Below are 21,634 nucleotides of genomic sequence, written 5' to 3'. Positions count from 1 at the left end.
CCCCCCAATATAGTGCTGAATACATCCCTCCCTTCTGGTTACTCCTCCGAGATAAGCGTCCTGCATGAACCTCACTCTGTGTCTGCACATCTCTGGGAGCACGCCACCAAGCGCAGTAAGTACTGAGTGACAGTGAGACAGGAGCATATACTGCAGTGATGGACAAGTTTTTGAAAAGGAAAGAACTGAACTCTGAACAAAATTCGGAGTCAGATGAGAGCCCAAGTATGAGTGGGGATCAAAAGAAAGCAAAGATGGTTAGCTCAAGCAAATTCTCTGGCACAAGGCAATATAGCGAAAGCTATATTTCATTTGGATTTACTTTCACCGGAGATGCAAAGAAACCAACTCCACTGTGCGTGGTGTGTGATGAAAAGCTATCTAACAGTGCTATGGTCCCAAGTAAACTTAAACGCCATCTCCAAACGAAACACCCTTCGCTTCAAAACAAGAATGCGGACTATTTTGTTCGCCTGCGTGAAAACACGGAGAAAGAGGCAACTTTCATGAGAAAAAACACAAAGGTAAATGAAAGAGCTCTTAAAGCTAGCTATCAAGTTGCTGAACTTATAGCCAAGTCAAAAAAAATCGCACACTGTGGCGGAGACATTAATACTTCCCGCCTGCAAAGCTATTGTAGAGGAGATGCTCGGACCTGAAGCAGCTAAGGAAATAGCCAAAGTCCCTCTCTCAGACAACACAATTTCCAGACGTATTAATGAAATGTCTTCAGACATCGAAAGTGTGGTTTTGGAAAAGATCCGTATCAGTGAGAAATTTGCATTGCAACTTGACGAGTCTACTGATATCAGTGGACATGCTCAACTCTTGGCCAATGTGCGTTTTGTGGATGGTGATGCAATTAGAGAAAACTTCTTTTTTTGCAAGGCATTGCCAGAAAAAACAACAGGAGAAGAATTTTTTCGGGTGACATCAGAATACCTTGAACAAGGAGGACTTAAGTGGGAAAACTGCACAAGTGTCTGCACCGATGGCGCTGCAGCCATGGTCGGGCGCACCAAAGGCTTTGTAAGCAGAGTGAAGGCAAGAAATCCAGATGTGATTGTTACGCATTGTTTTTTACACCGTGAGGCCCTCTTAGCCAAGACTTTACCAGCAGACCTAGTTCCTGTGTTGGATGATGTTGTGCGCATTGTAAACTTTGTAAAGTCACCACCCGTGAAAAGTCGCATATTTGCAGCTTTAAGTGAGGAGATGGGAGCGAAGCATAAAACCTTGCTGTTTCATACGGAGGTCCGGTGATTGTCGCGTGGCAAGGTCTTGGTTCGTGTGTATGAGCTGCGGGAGGAACTTAAAGTGTTTCTGACAAATGAGAGGTCAGATTACGCAAAGCTGCTTGCAAGTGATGAGTGGTGTGCAAGGCTGACATACCTGGCAGATATTTTTCATCTTCTGAATGAACTGAACACACGAATGCAAGGCCAAAATGAAAACCTGCTTACAAGTACAGATGAAATAAATGGATTACGTTCAAAGGTGCAACTCTGGCATCAACACGTGGAAAGGGGCAATCTTGAAATGTTCACACTCACCAAGCAATGGCAAGGTGTTCACACTGCTGCACTGTGTGAGATAATAGTTAAACATTTAAAAACTCTCGAGGAGAAGTTTTCATTTTATTTCTCTTCAGTCTCCAATGAATGCCTTGACTGGGTTAGAGACCCTTATAGCTCAGCATCAGTTGGTGGAAAGGACATGACTTTACAGGAGCAGGAGGAACTAACTGAACTGAGACAAAATCGTGGTTTCAAGCTAGGATTTGCTGATCTACCTTTGGACAGTTTTTGGTTGGATACTGCCAAGGAGTTCCCCGTTCTGATCTGTGGGTCTTGTCCCTAATGTTTTATATTTATACTTTTGTATGTAAATAAAAATTGTTTTATACCTATCCATGGTTTCCTATCAGTGCCTCGAAAGTCCCAACCAACACTCTTTTGACCTATGAGTATTTATGCTAATTGGCCTCAAGCAGCCTTTAGTTTGTATTCAATTGGTCTCACTTTCTACAAACTTAATGGGATGCTGGCACATGTACCTAACTTTACAGCTAGTTTAACAGAGGCTATATTCCTCCCTTTTTGAATATCATATTGCCACAATAAACTATAGCCTAATAAACAATACTGGTGATAATAAAGAAAGATACTTAACACTCCTATTTGCGACCCTCACTGGTTAACTCGAGAAAGGCCTCGGCCTTGACCACATGGCTAGGCCCAAACACAAACTGTAGGCCTTTCCCCAGCTGAGCTCTTCACTCAACCTTGCATCGACGACAATAGAGACCTCTGAATTGCAACCAAGCACTTTTTACAACAACTCACTCATTCAGAACTCCCTCCCACTTGCCTTTGGACTAATCACTGTTCTTAGGGCAGCCCCTTTCTCCAGCTGGCTTGCAGGATATTGTCTTACACATCTAAGCCAGGCATGCTGTGCAGATTTTGCCTGAGGGTGAAAATCCTCTGTGCCTTTAAGGATTGCAAGAGTCATTTGTTGTACAGGCAGCTGAATTGTTCTGCAACAACATATTTTTTCTCTTGTAGCTCACAGGCTTTCCATCATTTAAAAGGTATACCTTTTACAATCCTGCACATGCTGGCGTTTTATTAAGTTACTGGCATAACTTCTAATTAAAGCTGTTAATTAATGTGTCTGTTCCCACGCTGCAAGGATTAACTGCTCATTTATGTCTTCGGGATCGAGTAAAGCAGTTTTATAACCCTAATTTTCTGCTCATGCAGGCTCCTCCATGTAGCTAGGCTGCTCCCTGCAGCCTCTTCTTCCCTGCAATCCGGCAGTTGGATTCTTCTGATTTCATCAAGACCGGTGAAGAAACCATAGCCCTGCACTAAACTTGAGGACGGCAAGAAAGAGTCTACTGCCTGTGAAAAATAAATGCTGTTTGCCAGCGGAGAAAGGGATCATGTAAGTAAAATTGCTTTTGCTTTAGACATAAACAAGCAGGTAACTTTTGCAGTGTGTGCCCCACTTCTAGGAAAGACTTGTACTTTGCTTGGTCTGTGAAGATTTGATGTACTTTCCGCAGCTCATTCCACAATGGTTCATTGATTCTGCATATACTGTGTGTATATATATATATATATATATATACCGTATTTTCCGGCGTATAAGACGACTTTCTGGATGCAAAAACATGCATCCAAAGTCGGGGGTCGTCTTATACGCCGGGTACAGTCTCAGTACTCACTTTTTTCCCCCAGCGCTGACAGTCTAACATGCTGCGATCGCGAGCGTGAATGATTTCAAAGCCGCGCCTTCACTGCAGAGTGTTCTGTGATAGGAGGAACAAAAATCTTCCCAGCAGCGCCTCTGTTCTTTGTTCCTCCTATCACAGATGCCTTCTCATCCTCGGACGAGATGAGAAGACATCCGTGATAGGCGTAAAACATAACAGAGATGCTGCTGGGAAGATTTTTGTTCCTCCTATCACAGAACACTCTGCAGTGAAGGCGCGGCTTTGAAATCATTCACGCTTGCGATCGCAGCATGTTAGACTGTCAGCGCTGGGGAAAAAAAGTGAGTGTTATTGCACTGGGGGGGGGGGGGCAACAAGTTCAGCCACAGTGGGGGCAAGTGATGGCAATGTGGGGGCATGTAATGGCACAATGGCAATGTGAGGGGCAAGTGATGGCAATGTGGGGGCATGTAATGGCACAATGGCAATGTGGGGGCATGTGATGGCACAGTGGCAATGTGGGGGCATGTAATGGCACAGTGGCAATGTGGGGGCATGTAATGGCACAATGGCAATGTGGGGGCATGTAATGGCACAGTGGCACAGTCTGGGCATGTAATGTAATGGCACAGTGAGTAATGTAATGGCACAGTGAGTAATGTAATGGCACAGTGAGATTTGAAAAAGCCTGTTTCTGTCAGTGGTTCTGGCTCCCCCTCAGCTTCCAGAAAGACAGTAAGAAGGGGGTAGTCTTATATGGCGAGTATTTCCCAAAATCAAAATTTTTCCTGGAAAATTAGGGGGTCGTCTTATACGCCCAGTCGTCTTATACGCCGGAAAATACGGTATATATAAAAATTGTCAGAGTGTAGATCTATGTTTGTTAGACATGTGCAAAATGGAAACATTTGTTTAGTTTATACATTTTCAAAGAAATTCCATTTTATTTTAAACTATTTGAATTTAGATTGGTTGAAAAATGATCAACCAATTCGAATTCTGTGTGAGGAATATGCAAATGTCAATGTAAAAAAGAGTAGAAAAAATCAGACAGCTCAAAACCAAATCCTAACAGAAGCAGCTGAACACTGGAGGTCAATATAAAAAGTCCTTAGATCAAACACATATAAAATGCAGTGCAGCGCTAGAAAAATTTATAAACTAAAATCACATGAACAAGTCCAAAAAGCATAACAAGTTGAGGCTAGAGGGTGTTGATAGTGAAAGGCAACAGAAGAGGAGAACTCCTTAGGCAGTGAACAGGGTGCTTGAAACAATTACTGTGCCTCCATATAAGTGTCTCCTTCACCAGAGGTACAAACCGCTCACCTGAACGAATGGACCTCTGAGCAAACAGAAGGTCATTCACGCAGTCCCTTGTCTAGGATGATTGTAAAGATGAGAGATAATGTCTTAACATATGGTCCTTCACTCAGACTCCTCACTCAATTAATGGCCTCCAAACTCACTCATATGTATAAATTGGATCATGTAAAGATGCAAAGAAAATACATAGTGCTCTCCATTTGCATAAACAATATTAATTTATTAAAAGGATGAACTACTCACAGGCACGGCACTGTGTCCCAGTTCACAAATTGAAGTAATGTAAAATACACACACATAAAAGAACCAGGTGGGTGGCTGTCCTGACATCACAAAAGCCCCCCGCACACGTATCGTCCGGGGTAAAGGACTTCCTCAGCGAATATAATAAGGGGCTGGTGTGCAGGGCCGGACTGGGAATAAAAACCAGCCCTGGAAAAAATGTCATACCAGCCCCATAGTTTTAAAAATTTTCGGCCACTAGCGGGGGTTTAAAGTGCCCCACTGCCCCCCGAAAAGCACTGCAAAAAAGTTAGTAAAGCCCTGCTAAAAATTGCATCGCTTTACCGCCGACACCCCCAACGCCTCAATGTGAAAGCAGCCTAAGGTAAGGGGGGGGTTACTGATATAAGGGGGAAACCTTTATATCAGTGTCCCTTTACATTATTGTATTAACTCCCCCTTACATCAGTGACCCCCCCCTTAGGCTGGCCTTGCGGCGCTGTCACTGACCTCCTTTTAGGTGCACCTTGCAGGGATCAGTCAGTCGGCTCCAGCTTGGTGGCTCTGGTTTTCCTATAGTCTCCTTTCCACATGATAAAAGAGATGGTCAGAGACTGCAGACATCATACAAGAGATGGTCAGAGACTGCAAACATGATACAAGAGATGAATGCAGAGAGAACAGGCAAAAAGATATATATAAATGCACATTTTTTTTACCTGAAAAATGTTTTTATTTATTATTATAATAAATACATTCACATTTTATTATTATTTACCGTATTTGCCGGCGTATAAGATGACCCCCTAATTTTCCAGGAAAAATGTTGGTTTTGGGATATACTCGCCATATAAGACTACCCCCTTCCTACTAGTCTTTCTGGAAGCTGAGGGGTAGCCAGAACCGCTGACAGAAACAGGATTTTTTCAAATCTCACTGTGCCATTACATTACATGCCTCACTGTGCCATTTCATTACATGCCCCCACTGTGCCATTACATTACATGCCCCCACTGTGCCATCACTTGCCCCCACTGTGCCATCACTTTCCCCCACTGTGCCAACAGTGCCATCACTCATGTTTTGCTGATTTGTTTCCAGGCCGGTGACAGTCTCCGTGCTGCGAGCGTCCATGATTTGAAAGCCGCACCTTCTTCTCAGCGTGTCCTGTGATAGGCGGAACACAATTTTTCCAGCAGCGCCTCTGTTCTGTGTTCCGCCTATCACGGACGTCCTCTCGTTCGAGGATGAGAAGGCATCTGTGATAGGAGGAACACAGAACAGAGGCGCTGCTGGGAAGATTTGTGTTCCGCCTATCACAGGACATGCTGAGAAGAAGGAGCGGCTTTTAAATCATGGACGCTCGCAGCACGGAGACTGTCACCGGCGTATAAGACGACCCCCGACTTTGGATGCATTTTTTTGCATCGAAAAAGTCGTCTTATACGCCGGAAAATACGATACAGAATATTATTTTATTATAATACATAAGTTAACTTTTTTTTTAAAAGAAAGAAATCCATGATAGAGGGGCTGCAATGGTGAGAAAGAGGGCTGCAATGGTGAGAAAGAGGGGCTACAATGGCGAGAGCGAGAGAGAGAGAGAGGGGGGCTACAATGGCGAGAGAGAGAGGGGCTGCAATGGTGAGAGAGAGGGGCTATAATGGTGAGAGAAAGGGGCTGCAGTGGTGAGACAGAGAGAAAGGGGCTGCAATAGTGAGAGAGAGGGAGAGAGAGAGAGAGGGGCTGCAATGATGAGAGATAGAGGGGCTGCAGTGGTGAGAGAGAGGGGCTGCAGTGGTGAGAGAGAGTGGCTGCAGTGGTGAGAGAGAGGGAAAGGGGCTGCAATAGTGAGAGAGAGGAGCTGCAATAGAGAGAGAGGGGCTGCAATGGTTGGAGGGAGAGAGGGGCTGCAATAGAGAGAGAGAGGAGCTGCAATAGAGAGAGGGAGAGGGGCTGCAATAGTGAGAGAGAGGAGCTGCAATAGAGAGAGAGGGGCTGCAATGGTGAGAGAGAGAGAGAGAGGGGCTGCAATGATGAGAGATAGAGGGGCTGCAGTGGTGAGAGAGAGGGGCTGCAGTGGTGAGAGAGAGGGGCTGCAGTGGTGAGACAGAGAGAAAGGGGCTGCAATAGTGAGACAGAGAGAGGGTCTGCAATAGTGAGAGAGATGAGATGCAATAGAGAGAGAGAGAGAGGGGCTGCAATGGTTGGAGGGAGAGAGGGGCTGCAATAGTCAGAGAGAGGGGCTATAATGGTGAGAGAGAAAGGGGCTGCAGTGGTGAGTGAGAGGGGCTGCAGTGGTGAGACAGAGAAAGAGGCTGCAATAGTGAGAGAGAGAGAGAGAGAGAGAGAGAGAGGCTGCAATAGTGAGAGAGAGAGAGAGAGAGAGAGGGGCTGCAATAGAGAGAGAGGGTCTGCAATGAAGAGAGATAGAGGGGCTGCAGTGGTGAGAGAGAGGGGCTGCAGTGGTGAGAGAGAGGGGCTGCAGTGGTGAGAGAGAGAAAGGGGCTGCAATAGTGAGAGAGAGAGAGAGAGAGAGAGAGAGAGAGAGAGAGAGAGAGAAAGAGATAAAGAGAGAGAGAGAGAGAGAGAGGCTGCAATAGTGAGAGAGAGAGGAGCTGCAATAGAGAGAGAGAGAGAGGGGCTGCAATGGTTGGAGGGAGAGAGGGGCTGCAATAGAGAGAGAGGAGCTGCATGAGAGAGAGAGAGAGAGAGAGAGAGAGAGAGAGAGAGAGAGAGAGAGGGACTGCAATGGTGGGAGAGAGAGGGGCTGCAATAGTGAGAGAGAAAGGAGCTGCAATAGAGAGAGAGGGGCTACAATGGTGAGAGAGAGAAAGGGGCTGCAATGATGAGATATATTGGGGCTGCAGTGGTGAGAGAGTGGGGCTGCAGTGGTGAGACAGAGAGAAAGGGGCTGCAATAGTGAGAGAGAGAGGGGCTGCAATAGAAAGAGAGAGGGACTGCAGTGGTTGGAGGAAGAGAGGAGCTGCAATAGAGAGAGAGAGAGAGGGGGGCTGCAATAGAGAGAGATGGGCTGCAATGGTGAGAGAGGGGGAAAGGGGCTGCAATCAGGAGATATATCGGGGCTGCAGTGGTGAGACAGTGGGGCTGCAGTGGTGAGACAGAGAGAAAGGGGCTGCAATAGTGAGAGAGAGAGAGAGAGAGAGAGGCTGCAATAGAAAGAGAGAGGGACTGCAATGGTTGGAGAGGAGCTGCAATAGAGAGAGAGAGAGAGAGAGAGAGGGGCTGCAATGGTGGGAGAGAGAGGGGATGCAATAGTGAGAGAGAAGAGCTGCAATAGAGAGAGAGAGAGGGGGGCTGCAATGATGAGAGATAGAGGGGCTGCAGTGGTGAGAGAGAGGGGCTGCAGTGGTGAGACAGAGAGAAAGGGGCTGCAATAGTGAGACAGAGAGAGGGGCTGCAATAGTGAGAGAGAGGAGCTGCAATAGAGAGAGAGAGGGGGGGGCTGCAATGATGAGAGATAGAGGGGCTGCAGTGGTGAGACATAGAGAAAGGGGCTGCAATAGTGTGTGTGAGAGAGACCTCGGCTGCAATAGTGAGAGACAGGAGCTGCAGTAGAGAGAGAGAGGGGGGCTGCAATAGTGAGAGAGAGGATCTGCAATAGAGAGAGAGAGAGAGAGAGAGAGAGAGAGAGAGAGGGGCTGCAATGGTGAGAGAGAGAGAAGTGCTGCCATAGTGTGTGAGAGAGAGGGGGCTTTAATGGTGGGAGAGAGAGGGGGGGCTGCATTGGTGGGCGAGAGAGGGGGGCTGCATTGGTGGGCGAGAGAGAGAGGGGGGCTGCAATGATGGGAGAGAGAGAGGGGCTGTAATGGTGGGAGAGAGGGGAGCTGAAATAGTAAGAGAGAGGGAGAGAGAGGGCTGTAATGGTGAGAGAAAGGGGCTGCAATAGTGAGAGAGAGGGGGGCTGCAGTGATGGGAGAGAGAGGGGGGCTGCAATGGTGGGAGGGAAAGAGAGATGGGCTGCAATGGTGGGAGGGAGAGAGAGAAGGGCTACAATGGTTGGGGAGAGGGGGCCTGCAATGGTGGGAGAGAGAGGGGGCTGAAATGGTGGGAGAGAGAGGGGGGCTGCAATGGTGGGAGAGAGAGAGGGCTGCAATGGTGAGAGAGAGGAGCTGCAATAGAGAGAGAGAGGGGCTGCAATGGTTGGCGGGAGAGAGGGGCTGCAATAGAGAGAGAGAGGAGCTGCAATAGAGAGAGGGAGAGGGGCTGCAATAGTGAGAGAGAGGAGCTGCAATAGAGAGATAGGGGCTGCAATGGTGAGAGAGAGAGAGAAAGGGGCTGCAATGATGAGAGATAGAGGGGCTGCAGTGGTGAGACAGAGAGAAAGGGGCTGCAATAGTGAGACAGAGAGAGGGGCTGCAATAGTGAGAGAGAGGAGCTGCAATAGAGAGAGAGAGAGAGGGGCTGCAATGGTTGGAGGGAGAGGGGGTCTGCAATAGAGAGAGAGAGGAGCTGCAATAGAGAGAGGGAGAGGGGCTGCAATTGTGAGAGAGAGGAGCTGCAATAGAGAGAGAGGGGCTGCAATGGTGAGAGAGAGAGAGAGAGAGAGAGAGAGAGAAAGGGGCTGCAATGATGAGAGATAGAGCGGCTGCAGTGGTGAGAGAGAGGGGCTGCAGTGACGAGACAGAGAGAAAGGGGCTGCAATAGTGAGACAGAGAGAGGGGCTGCAATAGTGAGAGAGATGAGATGCAATAGAGAGAGAGAGAGAGGGGCTGCAATGGTTGGAGGGAGAGAGGGGCTGCAATAGTCAGAGAGAGGGGCTATAATGGTGAAGAGAAAGGGGCTGCAGTGGTGAGAGAGAGAGGGGGCTGCAGTGGTGAGACAGAGAAAGGGGCTGCAATAGTGAGTGAGAGAGAGAGAGAGAGAGAGAGAGGCTACAATAGTGAGAGAGAGAGAGAGAGAGAGAGAGATGGGGGGCTGCAATAGAGAGAGAGGGTCTGCAATGAAGAGAGATAGAGGGGCTGCAGTGGTGAGAGAGAGGGGCTGCAGTGGTGAGGCAGAGAGAAAGGGGCTGCAATAGTGAGAGAGAGAAAGAGAGAGAGAGAGGCTGCAATAGTGAGAGAGAGAGGAGCTGCAATAGAGAGAGAGAGAGGGGCTGCAATGGTTGGAGGGAGAGAGGGGCTGCAATAGAGAGAGAGGAGCTGCATGAGAGAGAGAGATAGAGAGAGAGAGAGAGAGAGAGAGAGGGGCTGCAATGGTGGGAGAGAGAGAGGCTGCAATAGTGAGAGAGAGGAGCACAATAGAGAGAGAGGGGCTACAATGGTGAGAGAGAGAGAAAGGGGCTGCAATGATGAGATATATTGGGGCTGCAGTGGTGAGAGAGAGTGGGGCTGCAGTGGTGAGACAGAGAGAAAGGGGCTGCAATAGTGAGAGAGAGAGGGGCTGCAATAGTGAGAGAGAGGAGCTGCAATAGAAAGAGAGAGGGACTGCAATGGTTGGAGGGAGAGAGGAGCTGCAATAGAGAGAGAGAGAGAGAGGGGGGCTGCAATAGAGAGAGAAGGGCTGCAATGGTGAGAGAGGGAGAAAGGGGCTGCAATGAGGAGATATATCGGGCTGCAGTGGTGAGAGAGTGGGGCTGCAGTGGTGAGACAGAGAGAAAGGGGCTGCAATAGTGTGAGAGAGAGAGAGAGAGAGAGAGAGAGAGAGAGAGGAGCTGCAATAGAAAGAGAGAGGGACTGCAATGGTTGGAGAGGGAGAGGAGCTTTAATAGAGAGAGAGAGGGGGGCTGCAATGGTGGGAGAGAGAGAGGGGATGCAATAGTGAGAGAGAGGAGCTGCAATAGAGAGAGAGAGAGAGAGAGGGGCTGCAATGATGAGAGATAGAGGGGCTGCAGTGGTGAGAGAGAGACGGGCTGCAGTAGTGAGACATAGAGAAAGGGGCTGCAATAGTGTGTGTGAGAGAGACCTCGGCTGCAATAGTGAGAGACAGGAGCTGCAGTAGAGAGAGAGAGAGGGGGCTGCAATAGTGAGAGAGAGGATCTGCAAGAGAGAGAGAGAGAGAGAGAGAGAGAGAGAGAGAGAGAGAGAGGCTGCAATGGTGAGAGAGAGAGAGAGGGGGGCTGCAATGGTGGGAAAGAGAGAGGGCTGCAATGGTGGGAGAGTGAGAGGGGGCTGCAATGGTGGGAGGGAGAGAGGGGGCTGCAATAGTGGGAGAGAGAGAGGGGGCTGCAATGGTGGGAGAGAGAGGGGGGCTGCAATGGTGGGAGAGAGAAAGGGGTCTGCAATGGTGGGAGAGAGGGGGCTGCAATGGTGAGAGAGAGGGGCTGCAATGGTGGGAGAGAGGGGGCCTGCAAGGGTTGGCGGGAGTTAGGGGGTGCAATAGAGAGAGAGGAGCTGCAATAGAGAGAGGGAGAGGGGCTGCAATAGTGAGAGAGAGGAGCTGCAATAGAGAGAGAGGGGCTGCAATGGTGAGAGAGAGAGAGAAAGGGGCTGCAATGATGAGAGATAGAGGGGCTGCAGTGGTGAGAGAGAGGGGCTGCAGTGGTGAGAGAGAGGGGCTGCAGTGGTGAGACAGAGAGAAAGGGGCTGCAATAGTGAGACAGAGAGAGGGGCTGCAATAGTGAGAGAGAGGAGCTGCAATAGAGAGAGAGAGAGAGAGAGAGAGAGAGAGGCTGCAATGGTGAGAGAGAGAGAAGTGCTGCCATAGTGTGTGAGAGAGATGGGGCTTTAATGGTGGGAGAGAGAGGGCGGGCTGCATTGGTGGGCGAGAGAGAGAGGGGGGCTGCAATGGTGGGAGAGAGAGAGGGGCTGAAATAGTAAGAGAGAGGGAGAGAGAGGGCTGTAATGGTGAGAGAAAGGGGCTGCAATAGTGAGAGAGAGGGGGGCTGCAGTGATGGGAGAGAGAGGGGGGCTGCAATGGTGGGAGGGAAAGAGAGATGGGCTGCAATGGTGGGAGGGAGAGAGAGAAGGGCTGCAATGGTGGGAGAGAGGGGGCCTGCAATGGTGGGAGAGAGAGGGGGCTGAAATGGTGGGAGAGAGAGAGAGGGGGGCTGCAATGGTGGGAAAGAGAGAGGGCTGCAATGGTGGGAGAGTGAGAGGGGGCTGCAATGGTGGGAGGGAGAGAGGGGGCTGCAATAGTGGGAGAGAGAGAGGGGGCTGCAATGGTGGGAGAGAGAGGGGGGCTGCAATGGTGGGAGAGAGAAAGGGGTCTGCAATGGTGGGAGAGAGGGGGCTGCAATGGTGAGAGAGAGGGGCTGCAATGGTGGGAGAGAGGGGGCCTGCAAGGGTTGGCGGGAGTTAGGGGGTGCAATAGAGAGAGAGGAGCTGCAATAGAGAGAGGGAGAGGGGCTGCAATAGTGAGAGAGAGGAGCTGCAATAGAGAGAGAGGGGCTGCAATGGTGAGAGAGAGAGAGAAAGGGGCTGCAATGATGAGAGATAGAGGGGCTGCAGTGGTGAGAGAGAGGGGCTGCAGTGGTGAGAGAGAGGGGCTGCAGTGGTGAGACAGAGAGAAAGGGGCTGCAATAGTGAGACAGAGAGAGGGGCTGCAATAGTGAGAGAGAGGAGCTGCAATAGAGAGAGAGAGAGAGAGAGAGAGAGAGAGAGGGGCTGCAATGGTTGGAGGGAGAGAGGGGCTGCAATAGAGAGAGAGAGAGGAGCTGCAATAGAGAGAGGGAGAGGGGCTGCAATTGTGAGAGAGAGGAGCTGCAATAGAGAGAGAGGGGCTGCAATGGTGAGAGAGAGAGAGAGAGAAAGGGGCTGCAATGATGAGAGATAGAGCGGCTGCAGTGGTGAGAGAGAGGGGCTGCAGTGGTGAGAGAGAGGGGCTGCAGTGACGAGACAGAGAGAAAGGGGCTGCAATAGTGAGACAGAGAGAGGGGCTGCAATAGTGAGAGAGATGAGATGCAATAGAGAGAGAGAGAGAGGGGCTGCAATGGTTGGAGGGAGAGAGGGGCTGCAATAGTCAGAGAGAGGGGCTATAATGGTGAAGAGAAAGGGGCTGCAGTGGTGAGAGAGAGAGGGGGCTGCAGTGGTGAGACAGAGAAAGGGGCTGCAATAGTGAGTGTGAGAGAGAGAGAGAGAGAGAGAGAGAGAGAGAGAGGCTGTAATAGTGAGAGAGAGAGAGAGAGAGAGAGAGAGAGATGGGGGGCTGCAATAGAGAGAGAGGGTCTGCAATGAAGAGAGATAGAGGGGCTGCAGTGGTGAGAGAGTGGGGCTGCAGTGGTGAGGCAGAGAGAAAGGGGCTGCAATAGTGAGAGAGAGAAAGAGAGAGAGAGAGGCTGCAATAGTGAGAGATAGGAGCTGCAATAGAGAGAGAGGGGCTACAATGGTGAGAGAGAGAGAAAGGGGCTGAAATGATGAGATATATTGGGGCTGCAGTGGTGAGAGAGAGTGGGGCTGCAGTGGTGAGACAGAGAGAAAGGGGCTGCAATAGTGAGAGAGAGAGGGGCTGCAATAGTGAGAGAGAGGAGCTGCAATAGAAAGAGAGAGGGACTGCAATGGTTGGAGGGAGAGAGGAGCTGCAATAGAGAGAGAGAGAGAGGGGGCTGCAATAGAGAGAGAGGGGCTGCAATGGTGAGAGAGGGAGAAAGGGGCTGCAATGAGGAGATATATCGGGCTGCAGTGGTGAGAGAGTGGGGCTGCAGTGGTGAGACAGAGAGAAAGGGGCTGCAATAGTGTGAGAGAGAGAGAGAGAGAGAGAGAGAGAGAGAGAGAGAGAGAGAGAGGAGCTGCAATAGAAAGAGAGAGGGACTGCAATGGTTGGAGAGGGAGAGGAGCTGCAATAGAGAGAGAGAGGGGGGCTGCAATGGTGGGAGAGAGAGAGGGGATGCAATAGTGAGAGAGAGGAGCTGCAATAGAGAGAGAGAGAGAGAGAGAGAGGGGCTGCAATGATGAGAGATAGAGGGGCTGCAGTGGTGAGAGAGAGACGGGCTGCAGTAGTGAGACATAGAGAAAGGGGCTGCAATAGTGTGTGTGAGAGAGACCTCGGCTGCAATAGTGAGAGACAGGACCTGCAGTAGAGAGAGAGAGAGAGAGGGGGCTGCAATAGTGAGAGAGAGGATCTGCAAGAGAGAGAGAGAGAGAGAGAGAGAGAGAGAGAGAGGCTGCAATGGTGAGAGAGAGAGAAGTGCTGCCATAGTGTGTGAGAGAGATGGGGCTTTAATGGTGGGAGAGAGAGGGGGGGCTGCATTGGTGGGCGAGAGAGAGAGGGGGGCTGCAATGGTGGGAGAGAGAGAGGGGCTGAAATAGTAAGAGAGAGGGAGAGAGAGGGCTGATGGGTAATGGTGAGAGAAAGGGGCTGCAATAGTGAGAGAGAGGGGGGCTGCAGTGATGGGAGAGAGAGGGGGGCTGCAATGGTGGGAGGGAAAGAGAGATGGGCTGCAATGGTGGGAGGGAGAGAGAGAAGGGCTGCAATGGTGGGAGAGAGGGGGCCTGCAATGGTGGGAGAGAGAGGGGGCTGAAATGGTGGGAGAGAGAGAGAGGGGGGCTGCAATGGTGGGAGAGAGAGAGGGCTGCAATGGTGGGAGGGAGAGAGGGGGCTGCAATAGTGGGAGAGAGAGAGGGGGCTGCAATGGTGGGAGAGAGAGGGGGGCTGCAATGGTGGGAGAGAGAAAGGGGTCTGCAATGGTGGGAGAGAGGGGGCTGCAATGGTGAGAGAGAGGGGCTGCAATGGTGGGAGAGAGGGGGCCTGCAATGGTGTGAGAGAGGGGGCCTGCAATGGTGGGAGAGAGAGGGGGCTGCAATGGTGGGGGGAGAGAGAGAGGGGGCTGCAATGGTGGGAGAGAGAGAGAGAGAGAGAGAGGGGCTGCAATGGTGGGGGAGAGAGAGGGGGGCTGCAATGGTGGGGGAGAGAGAGAGGGGCTGCAACGGTGGGGGAGAGAGAGGGGGGCTGCAATGATGGGGGAGAGAGAGGGAGGGCTGCAATGGTGGGGGAGAGAGGGGGGCTGCAATGGTGGGGGAGAGAGGGGGGCTGCAATGGTGGGGGGAGAGAGAGAGGGGGCTGCAATGGTGGAAGGGAGAGAGGGGAGCTGCAATGGTGGGGGGGGGGAGAGAGAGAGGGGGGCTGCAATGGTGGGAGTGAGAAAACGTGTGGCTGCAATGGTGGGGATGAGAGGGTGGGCTGCAATGGTGGGGGAGAGAGAGAGAGGGGAGCTGCAATGGTGGGGGGAGAGAGGGGGGCTGCAATGGTGGGGGGAGAGAGAGGGGGCTGCAATGGTGGGAGGGAGAGAGAGAGAGGGGGGGCTGAAATGGTGGGGGGAGAGAGAGGGGGGGCTGCAATGGTGGGGGGAGAGAGAAAGAGAGAAGGCTGCAATGGTGGGGGGTGAGAGAGAGAGAGGGGGCTGCAATGGTGGGGGGGAGAGAGAGAGAGAGGGGGGGGTTGCAATGGTGGGGGAGAGAGAGAGAGAGAGAGGGGGCTGCAATGGTTGGGAAGAAAGAGAAAAGAGAGGGGGGCTGCAATGGTGGGGGGAGAGAGAGAGAGAGGGGGGCTGCAATGGTGGGGGGAGAGAGAGAGAGGGGGGCTTCAATGGTGGGAAAGAGAAAGAGATTAAAATCCTCTGCAGACCATTTATCGGCAAACAAAATAATTAGTTTGCTTTGAGAGAGAGAGAGAGATGCACCTTGCAATGATGAGAGTCTGAGAGAGATTATACAAATTGTAGAATCTCCATGGCCGTTCACTTCTCCTATTCTCCTGCAGTCCTGCTGCTCTCACTCGTGGCTCTTCTTCATGCAGTGGGCGGAGCTGGTGCCGCACGGGAGAGATGGAAGGAGGAGAAATCAAGCAGCAGCACGGCGTTCACCTGCTCCACTGAGATATCACTGAGGGAAGCAGGAGAGGAGGCAGTTCAGTGGGCGGCGCCAGATCAGAGTAGGCATTGCGGCCGCCACCGCTGCTCTTTGTTTTACTGACTGACAGGCAACGGACAAGCTCCGAGCCAATAGCGGCCACAGGGTACTGAGTGCAGGCGGCCTACCGGTATATTTCCCGGTATCCCGGTAGGCCAGTCCAGCCCTGCTGGTGTGTTAATATTCAATTTATAAACTCAATGCCTGGTTCAATCAAACAAACGTCCAGCCCACTCAATGCCAGAGACTCCCCAACACAGGTGCTGCTAATGACATAACAGGTCATGTCCATAATGTGACGAATCCTATCATTGGCCAGCACTCACCTTCCTTATGCCTAACCCGCCCCCCATCGCCATCACGTTAAGTAAAATGGCGGTGATCACAGGCTAAAACTGTGCCGTCCTCCACAGCCCCCTCACAGGGGGTGGCGCAGTGAACACGTCACATGACGAGAAGGAAGTGCAGTCACATAACCCTCCGTCCCTATAGGAAACATTACACCACATAATTAGGTCCCGCACCCCGGTTCTGCATCATACAGACAGCAGAGAGAACAATGGCAGTAATCTCAGGCAGATATGCCTTCATACACAGCCCCCGTCACAGGGGGCAGCGCAATCGGCACATCACGTGACGAGATGAACGTGCGATCAGGTGACCCACCATCCCTAAAGGAAGCGTCATCATCGCACACTCATGTCCCGCCCACCACGTCTGCAAAGAGAAAATCACATGGGGGAGGTGGGAGATGAGGATACATCTTGGCAAATAGGTTACCATGGAGACAGGACACTCTGGCCTCAACTTGTTATGCTTTTTGGACTTGTTCATGTGATTTTAGTTTATTAATGTAAAAAAGAGAGAGAGAGAGAGAGAAATAATTCCACAGTAGCGCACTAAATTAATCTATAAAACTCCTCAATATTAACATTGTGAAATGATTAACATAAAACACCCATACATAATGAAAAGTGTCCATGTGGCATATCCAGTCACGCATGCGCTGTAGGGAACCAGGAAGTGAAGCCGCAAGGCTTCACTTCCTGATTCCCTTACCGAAGATGGCGACGGCAGCATTCGAGGGCCGAGGGATGGGTCGACCTTGGGTGCCGACATTGCGGGCGCGCCGGACAGATAAGTGTCCTTATTTTTAAAGTCAGTGGCCCAGATTCAAGTAGAATCGCGCAATATTTGCGTGGGCAAAGAGCAAATTTTTTTCTCTGCGCCCACGCAAATATTGCGCTTTGCCCGCGATTCACGGAGCAGTTGCTCCGTAAATTGCGCGGGCAATATGCTAAGCAGCCGGGCGCAAGGCTGCCTAATGTAAATGATCCCGCCGGGGGCGGGAATCATTTAAATTAGGCGCGCTCCCGCGCCGAGCGAACAGCGCATGCTCCGTCGGGAAACTTTCCCGACGTGCATTGCGGCAAATGACGTCGCAAGGACGTCATTTGCTTGTAAGTGAACGTGAATGGCGTCCAGCGCCATTCACGGTTCACTTACGTAAACGACGTGAAATTTAAACGTCGCGAGCGGGAGGCGCAGCTATACTTTAGCATTGGCTGCGCCTGCTATTAGCAGGAGCAACCTTATGCTAAAGGCGCCGTACGGAAACTCCGTACCTTGCGTACGCAGGGCCCGCGCAACTCTTGTGAATCGGTGGTAGTATGCAATTTGCATACTACACGCCGATCACAAAGGCCGCGCCCCCTAGCGGCCAACGCAAGAATGCAGCCTGGGATGTGAAGGCATAAGGAGGCTTATGTTTGTCACATCCTAGGCTGCATTCGGTGTAACGAGGTTCCTGAATCAGGAGCACTCGTTACACCGGAGCAAGTAAGCACTTGCGCCGCGCAACTATGGTTGCGCGGGCGCAAGTGCTTCTTGAATCTGGGCCAGTAGCTGCAGTATTTGTAGCTGCTGACTTTTCAAAACAAAAAATTTGGCGGACCATCTGCTTTAAAGTGATGAAAAAAAATCTCATTGATCCATCAAAATCTTTCAAAGTGATGTGTGCCAATTCCACTCCCTTAAAGGGTCACTAAAGGAAAACATTTTTTTAGCTGAAATGAATGTTTACATGGTATAGAGACATAATAGTTAACTGATTCCTTTTAAAAATGATTAAAAATAGATCAAAAACAATCATATAATGTGCCTGCAGTTTAGTTTCGTGTTTGCTGTTGTTTGCTGGTTCTCTGATGTACAGAGAGCCACTAGAGGGCAGTCATCCAATAGAGAGCAGTGATACTTTGTCTAAAACTCCTCAGCACCAATCCAGTTTCGTTTTACACACAGTAATCACACCTCCTTGATTAGTCACCACCGTGAAAAATCTCCCAGTACTGTGGTGATCAGGAAACAGACAACCAGGAAGTGTCCAGAACAGAGAGGATTTACAGCAACATCAAAGCAAAAACGAACAATGAGGACATGAAACCAGGACTGCAGTAAGGTAAAGGAAGCTATTTAGCTAAAAAAAAAAATTCCTTTAGTGACCCTTTAAGAATAAAGCTCACCAGGTGCTGTTGCCAGTCGCTCTGGTGTCTGGCAAATATCACCTTATTAGATGTTATTGAAGAGCCCCTTTTACATGCCAATCTCCATCCAGATTAATAAAGACACATGCGGGGATAGAAATTGAGACAGAGCCTCCAATAGTGTAAAAACACCTTAAGGTAATCGGTTTATTAAAAGTAATGCTGGTTGTTAAGGATGCAGTGCCTGCTTCCCAGCCCACTCCTTAACAACTGATGACTCATCAGCTGTCAGCGGGCTTCCCTGCCTAGAGCTGAAATGTAAACAAAAGAATGCCGGCAATAGAAAATTCTGAAAAAAAAAACAGCCAAAATCCATAACAGACCCTTACTCGAGTATGCAGGAAATGGGGAGGCGAGAGAGCACCCCCCCCCCCCCCCGAACCATACCAGGCCACATGCCCTCAACATAGAGGGGTGCTTTGGCTGCCCCAAAGCACCTTGTCTCCATGTTGATGTGGACAAGGGCAGGGGGTTTTATCGGAATCTGGAAGATTCGGGCCCCCCCCCCCATGTGAATCTGTGTGGCCTACCCATTCACCAAAAAAGTGTAAAAAGATAATAGAGGCACAACACAAGTTTTTGACAAGTCCTTTATTAAAAAATAAATGTCCCCTGGTGTAGATCATCAATCATGCCCGCTGCACCGCTGGACCCAAAAATAGAGAAAAACAAACCTCCAGCCTTGTTAAATGCTCCCGTGACTGCCTGCTCCGCTGGCTGACATTTCTTAAATAGTTAAGGGGTGGAGTCAACCGATGATGTCAGCAAGTGACCCCCACCCACTTGTGACATCACTGACCAAGCATGCACCCTTGTGGAAGTTGCTTTGCATACAGAATTTTGTTTACTTGATTAAAAAAAAAAGATTTACATTTTAAGCATTTCAGTACATCATAAAAATGAATATAGATGAAAAACTAAAGATTACTGTCTAAAATAATATTATTTTTTATTGTTTTTAAAGAAACCCCCATGGAAAAAAAGTTGGGCGAACATGAGAAACATAAACATTTGGAAGATGATCTTTTTTTTTAAATTAATAATAATTACAATTATTAGCTTCTGGTACAATGTTGAAAGAAGTACAACATTTTGCACATGTGCAAGCACAAACCAATTCCTTGATACAAAAAATTTGAAAAATAGGACGCCATCCATCAATGACTGTGCCTTTGAACGCACTGGTATGTGGACTGTGGAACCTTCAGGGCGTTTGGGAAACCTCATAGGGCAATATGCAACGCTGTATGCATTTGCAAAACGTCATGGACATCAAGCTTATATTTTACCCAGCATGCATTCAGCACTGTCTAAGATATTTAAGATAAAGCTGCCAGTTATTAATGAGGAAGTTGCAAACCGCATACCATGGAAGAACCTCGGAATATACAAAAACTGGATGGCTGAAGAATTTAAATACATCCCTGGAGAATTTGTTAAACTTTCTGGCTATCCGTTTTCATGGACCTTCTATCATCATATCAAAGATGAAATTCTTAAGGAATTTACTTTCCATGACTTTATTAGAGAAGAAAGCAATGCCTATCTTGCTGATATACGGGGGAACAAAACTAATACTACCTTCATTGGCATACATGTCCGTAGAGGGGACTACGTTGATATTATGCGGAATAATAAGAAAGGTGTACTAGCTGACAAAGACTACTTGCAAAAGGCAATGGAGTATTTTAGAAAAAAATATAAAAACCCGTTGTTTGTGGTTACCAGCAATGGGATAGATTGGTGCAAATCGAATATTAATAATTCCTTGGGAGATGTTTACTTTCTTGGGGATGGCAACGAGGGATCGCCTGGCCGTGATTTTGCTCTCTTGGTCCACTGCAACCACACAATTATGACCATAGGTACATTTGGCTTATACGCTGCCTATTTGACCGGAGGTGAAACCATCTATCTTGCAAATTATACTTTTCTTGATTCCCGTCATGGCACAGGTTTAAAATATGAGACTGTTTATCTTCCTGAATGGATAGGGATTCCTGCTGATCTTACTCCAATTTTAAAATATAATTGATATCTCACTGAAAGAAGAAGTAGTATTAAAGTAAACCTGTCACAAACTGCAATAATCTAAACATTACATTTAAAGAAGTTTGGGGTTATAAAAAGTAAAGATCCTACAGTACATACTCACCTCTATGCTGCAGCATCAGTGTGATGCTGCAGCTGTCCCATGTTGGCTCTAAGCCTGAGATCTGAGCGATCGCATGACTGCTCACTTAGCTCTCAGTCTGCATGAAGCAGAGGTTAGTGACAGTCAGTCATTGCTCTGCTTTGCTCCTCCAGCGTTCACTGCAGCGCTGGGCTAAAGAGGTGGCGGGTGCAGCTGGCTCCAGCGCTCAGCCTCGCATTGAAATGTAGAGCCAGCTGTCAATCAGGCAGTTGGGTGGATCCCAAAAATATTGTCAGTATCATTCCAGAGCCTGGAGCAACTTCTGCCACGTCAGCATATAGTGGGCTATAGCTATACAGCGACCACTGTACAAGTAAAGTCCTGGCCCGGGGGGGGAGAAAGAGAGCAGCGTGGAAGCTTGTGATGGGTAAGTGATCAACAATAGCATGGAGGTTAACCATTTCACTGCCCTGACGGTCAGTGTAGATGGGTGGTTAACACTTTCAATGCTGTAGCACCCCTTGACAACCCAAAGGCAGGACAGCACCTCCAGATGACAGTGGCAGTCTAGCATTTCCCCCCCCCCCCAGGGCTAATTCCATAGGTAAAATGGAAGTGGGGACTGAGACAGCCTTTGGGTTAGGGGTCCCAGATACCGTAGCAAATAACTTACAGACTCTCTAGATCCAGATCAATGTCCAGCTTCCCAGTGTCAGAAACTTTAAGCTGACTTGGCAACACTGTAAGCAAATTCCCAAATTTCAGTGAATCCTCCAAGTGAGTCACCAGGCCCTTCTAAAAGACCAACTTTCTTCATGGCTCTCTCCAGCAAGGGGCCTTCCCCCGGGTCTGCTCTTAAGCATAGCTTCCTCCAGACTAGGCAGGACAGCTTTAGAACCACTCCAGCACATGTTAGGCCCCAAAACAGGATATGATTCCTAGGCCTCTAGGGAAAGGGAAGCTGCCCTTTTCCTATATATGGACAGAAAAAGGGCAGGGTAAATAAACCTACAGTGCCTTGCCTTGCAAAAGTATTCACCCCCTTTGGCTTTTTACCTATTTTGTTACATTACAGCCTTTAGTTCAATGTGTTTTTTTATTTCAATTATATGTGATGGATCCAAACACAATAGTCTAAGTTGGTGAAGTAAAATTAGAAAAATATATAAATAAAACTATTTTTCGGAAATGAAAATCGGATAATTGGCATGTGCGCATGTATTCACCCCCTTTGTTATGAAGCCCATAAAAAGCTCTGGTGCAACCAATTACCTTCATAAGTCACATAATTAGTGAAATTATGTCCATCTGTGTCCAATATAAGTGTCACATGATCTTTCATTACATATACACACATTTTTGAAAGGTTCCAGAGGCTGCAACA

At 49.2% G+C, this 21,634-nt stretch overlaps 1 protein-coding gene across 1 annotated transcript in view; it reads left to right on the top strand.

Moving 5' to 3' along the window:
* LOC120916525 (galactoside alpha-(1,2)-fucosyltransferase 2-like) overlaps positions 1–21,333 on the top strand; it is an 83,108-nt gene extending 61,775 nt beyond the window's left edge. Inside the window, exons 2-3 of the mRNA XM_040327544.1 lie at positions 2,766–2,949; positions 19,081–21,333. Of these exons, the coding sequence (XP_040183478.1) occupies positions 2,920–2,949; positions 19,081–20,151 (1,101 nt within the window). The 5' untranslated portion in view covers positions 2,766–2,919 and the 3' untranslated portion in view covers positions 20,152–21,333. The remainder of the gene's footprint in view (positions 1–2,765; positions 2,950–19,080) is intronic.
* The last annotated feature ends 301 nt before the right edge of the window (positions 21,334–21,634 follow it).

The sequence above is a fragment of the Rana temporaria genome, chromosome 10, assembly GCF_905171775.1.
Source record: "Rana temporaria chromosome 10, aRanTem1.1, whole genome shotgun sequence".
NCBI lineage: Eukaryota > Metazoa > Chordata > Amphibia > Anura > Ranidae > Rana > Rana temporaria.
Note: the sequence above shows the minus strand (reverse complement) of the source record. Positions and strands in the feature narration are given on the sequence as shown.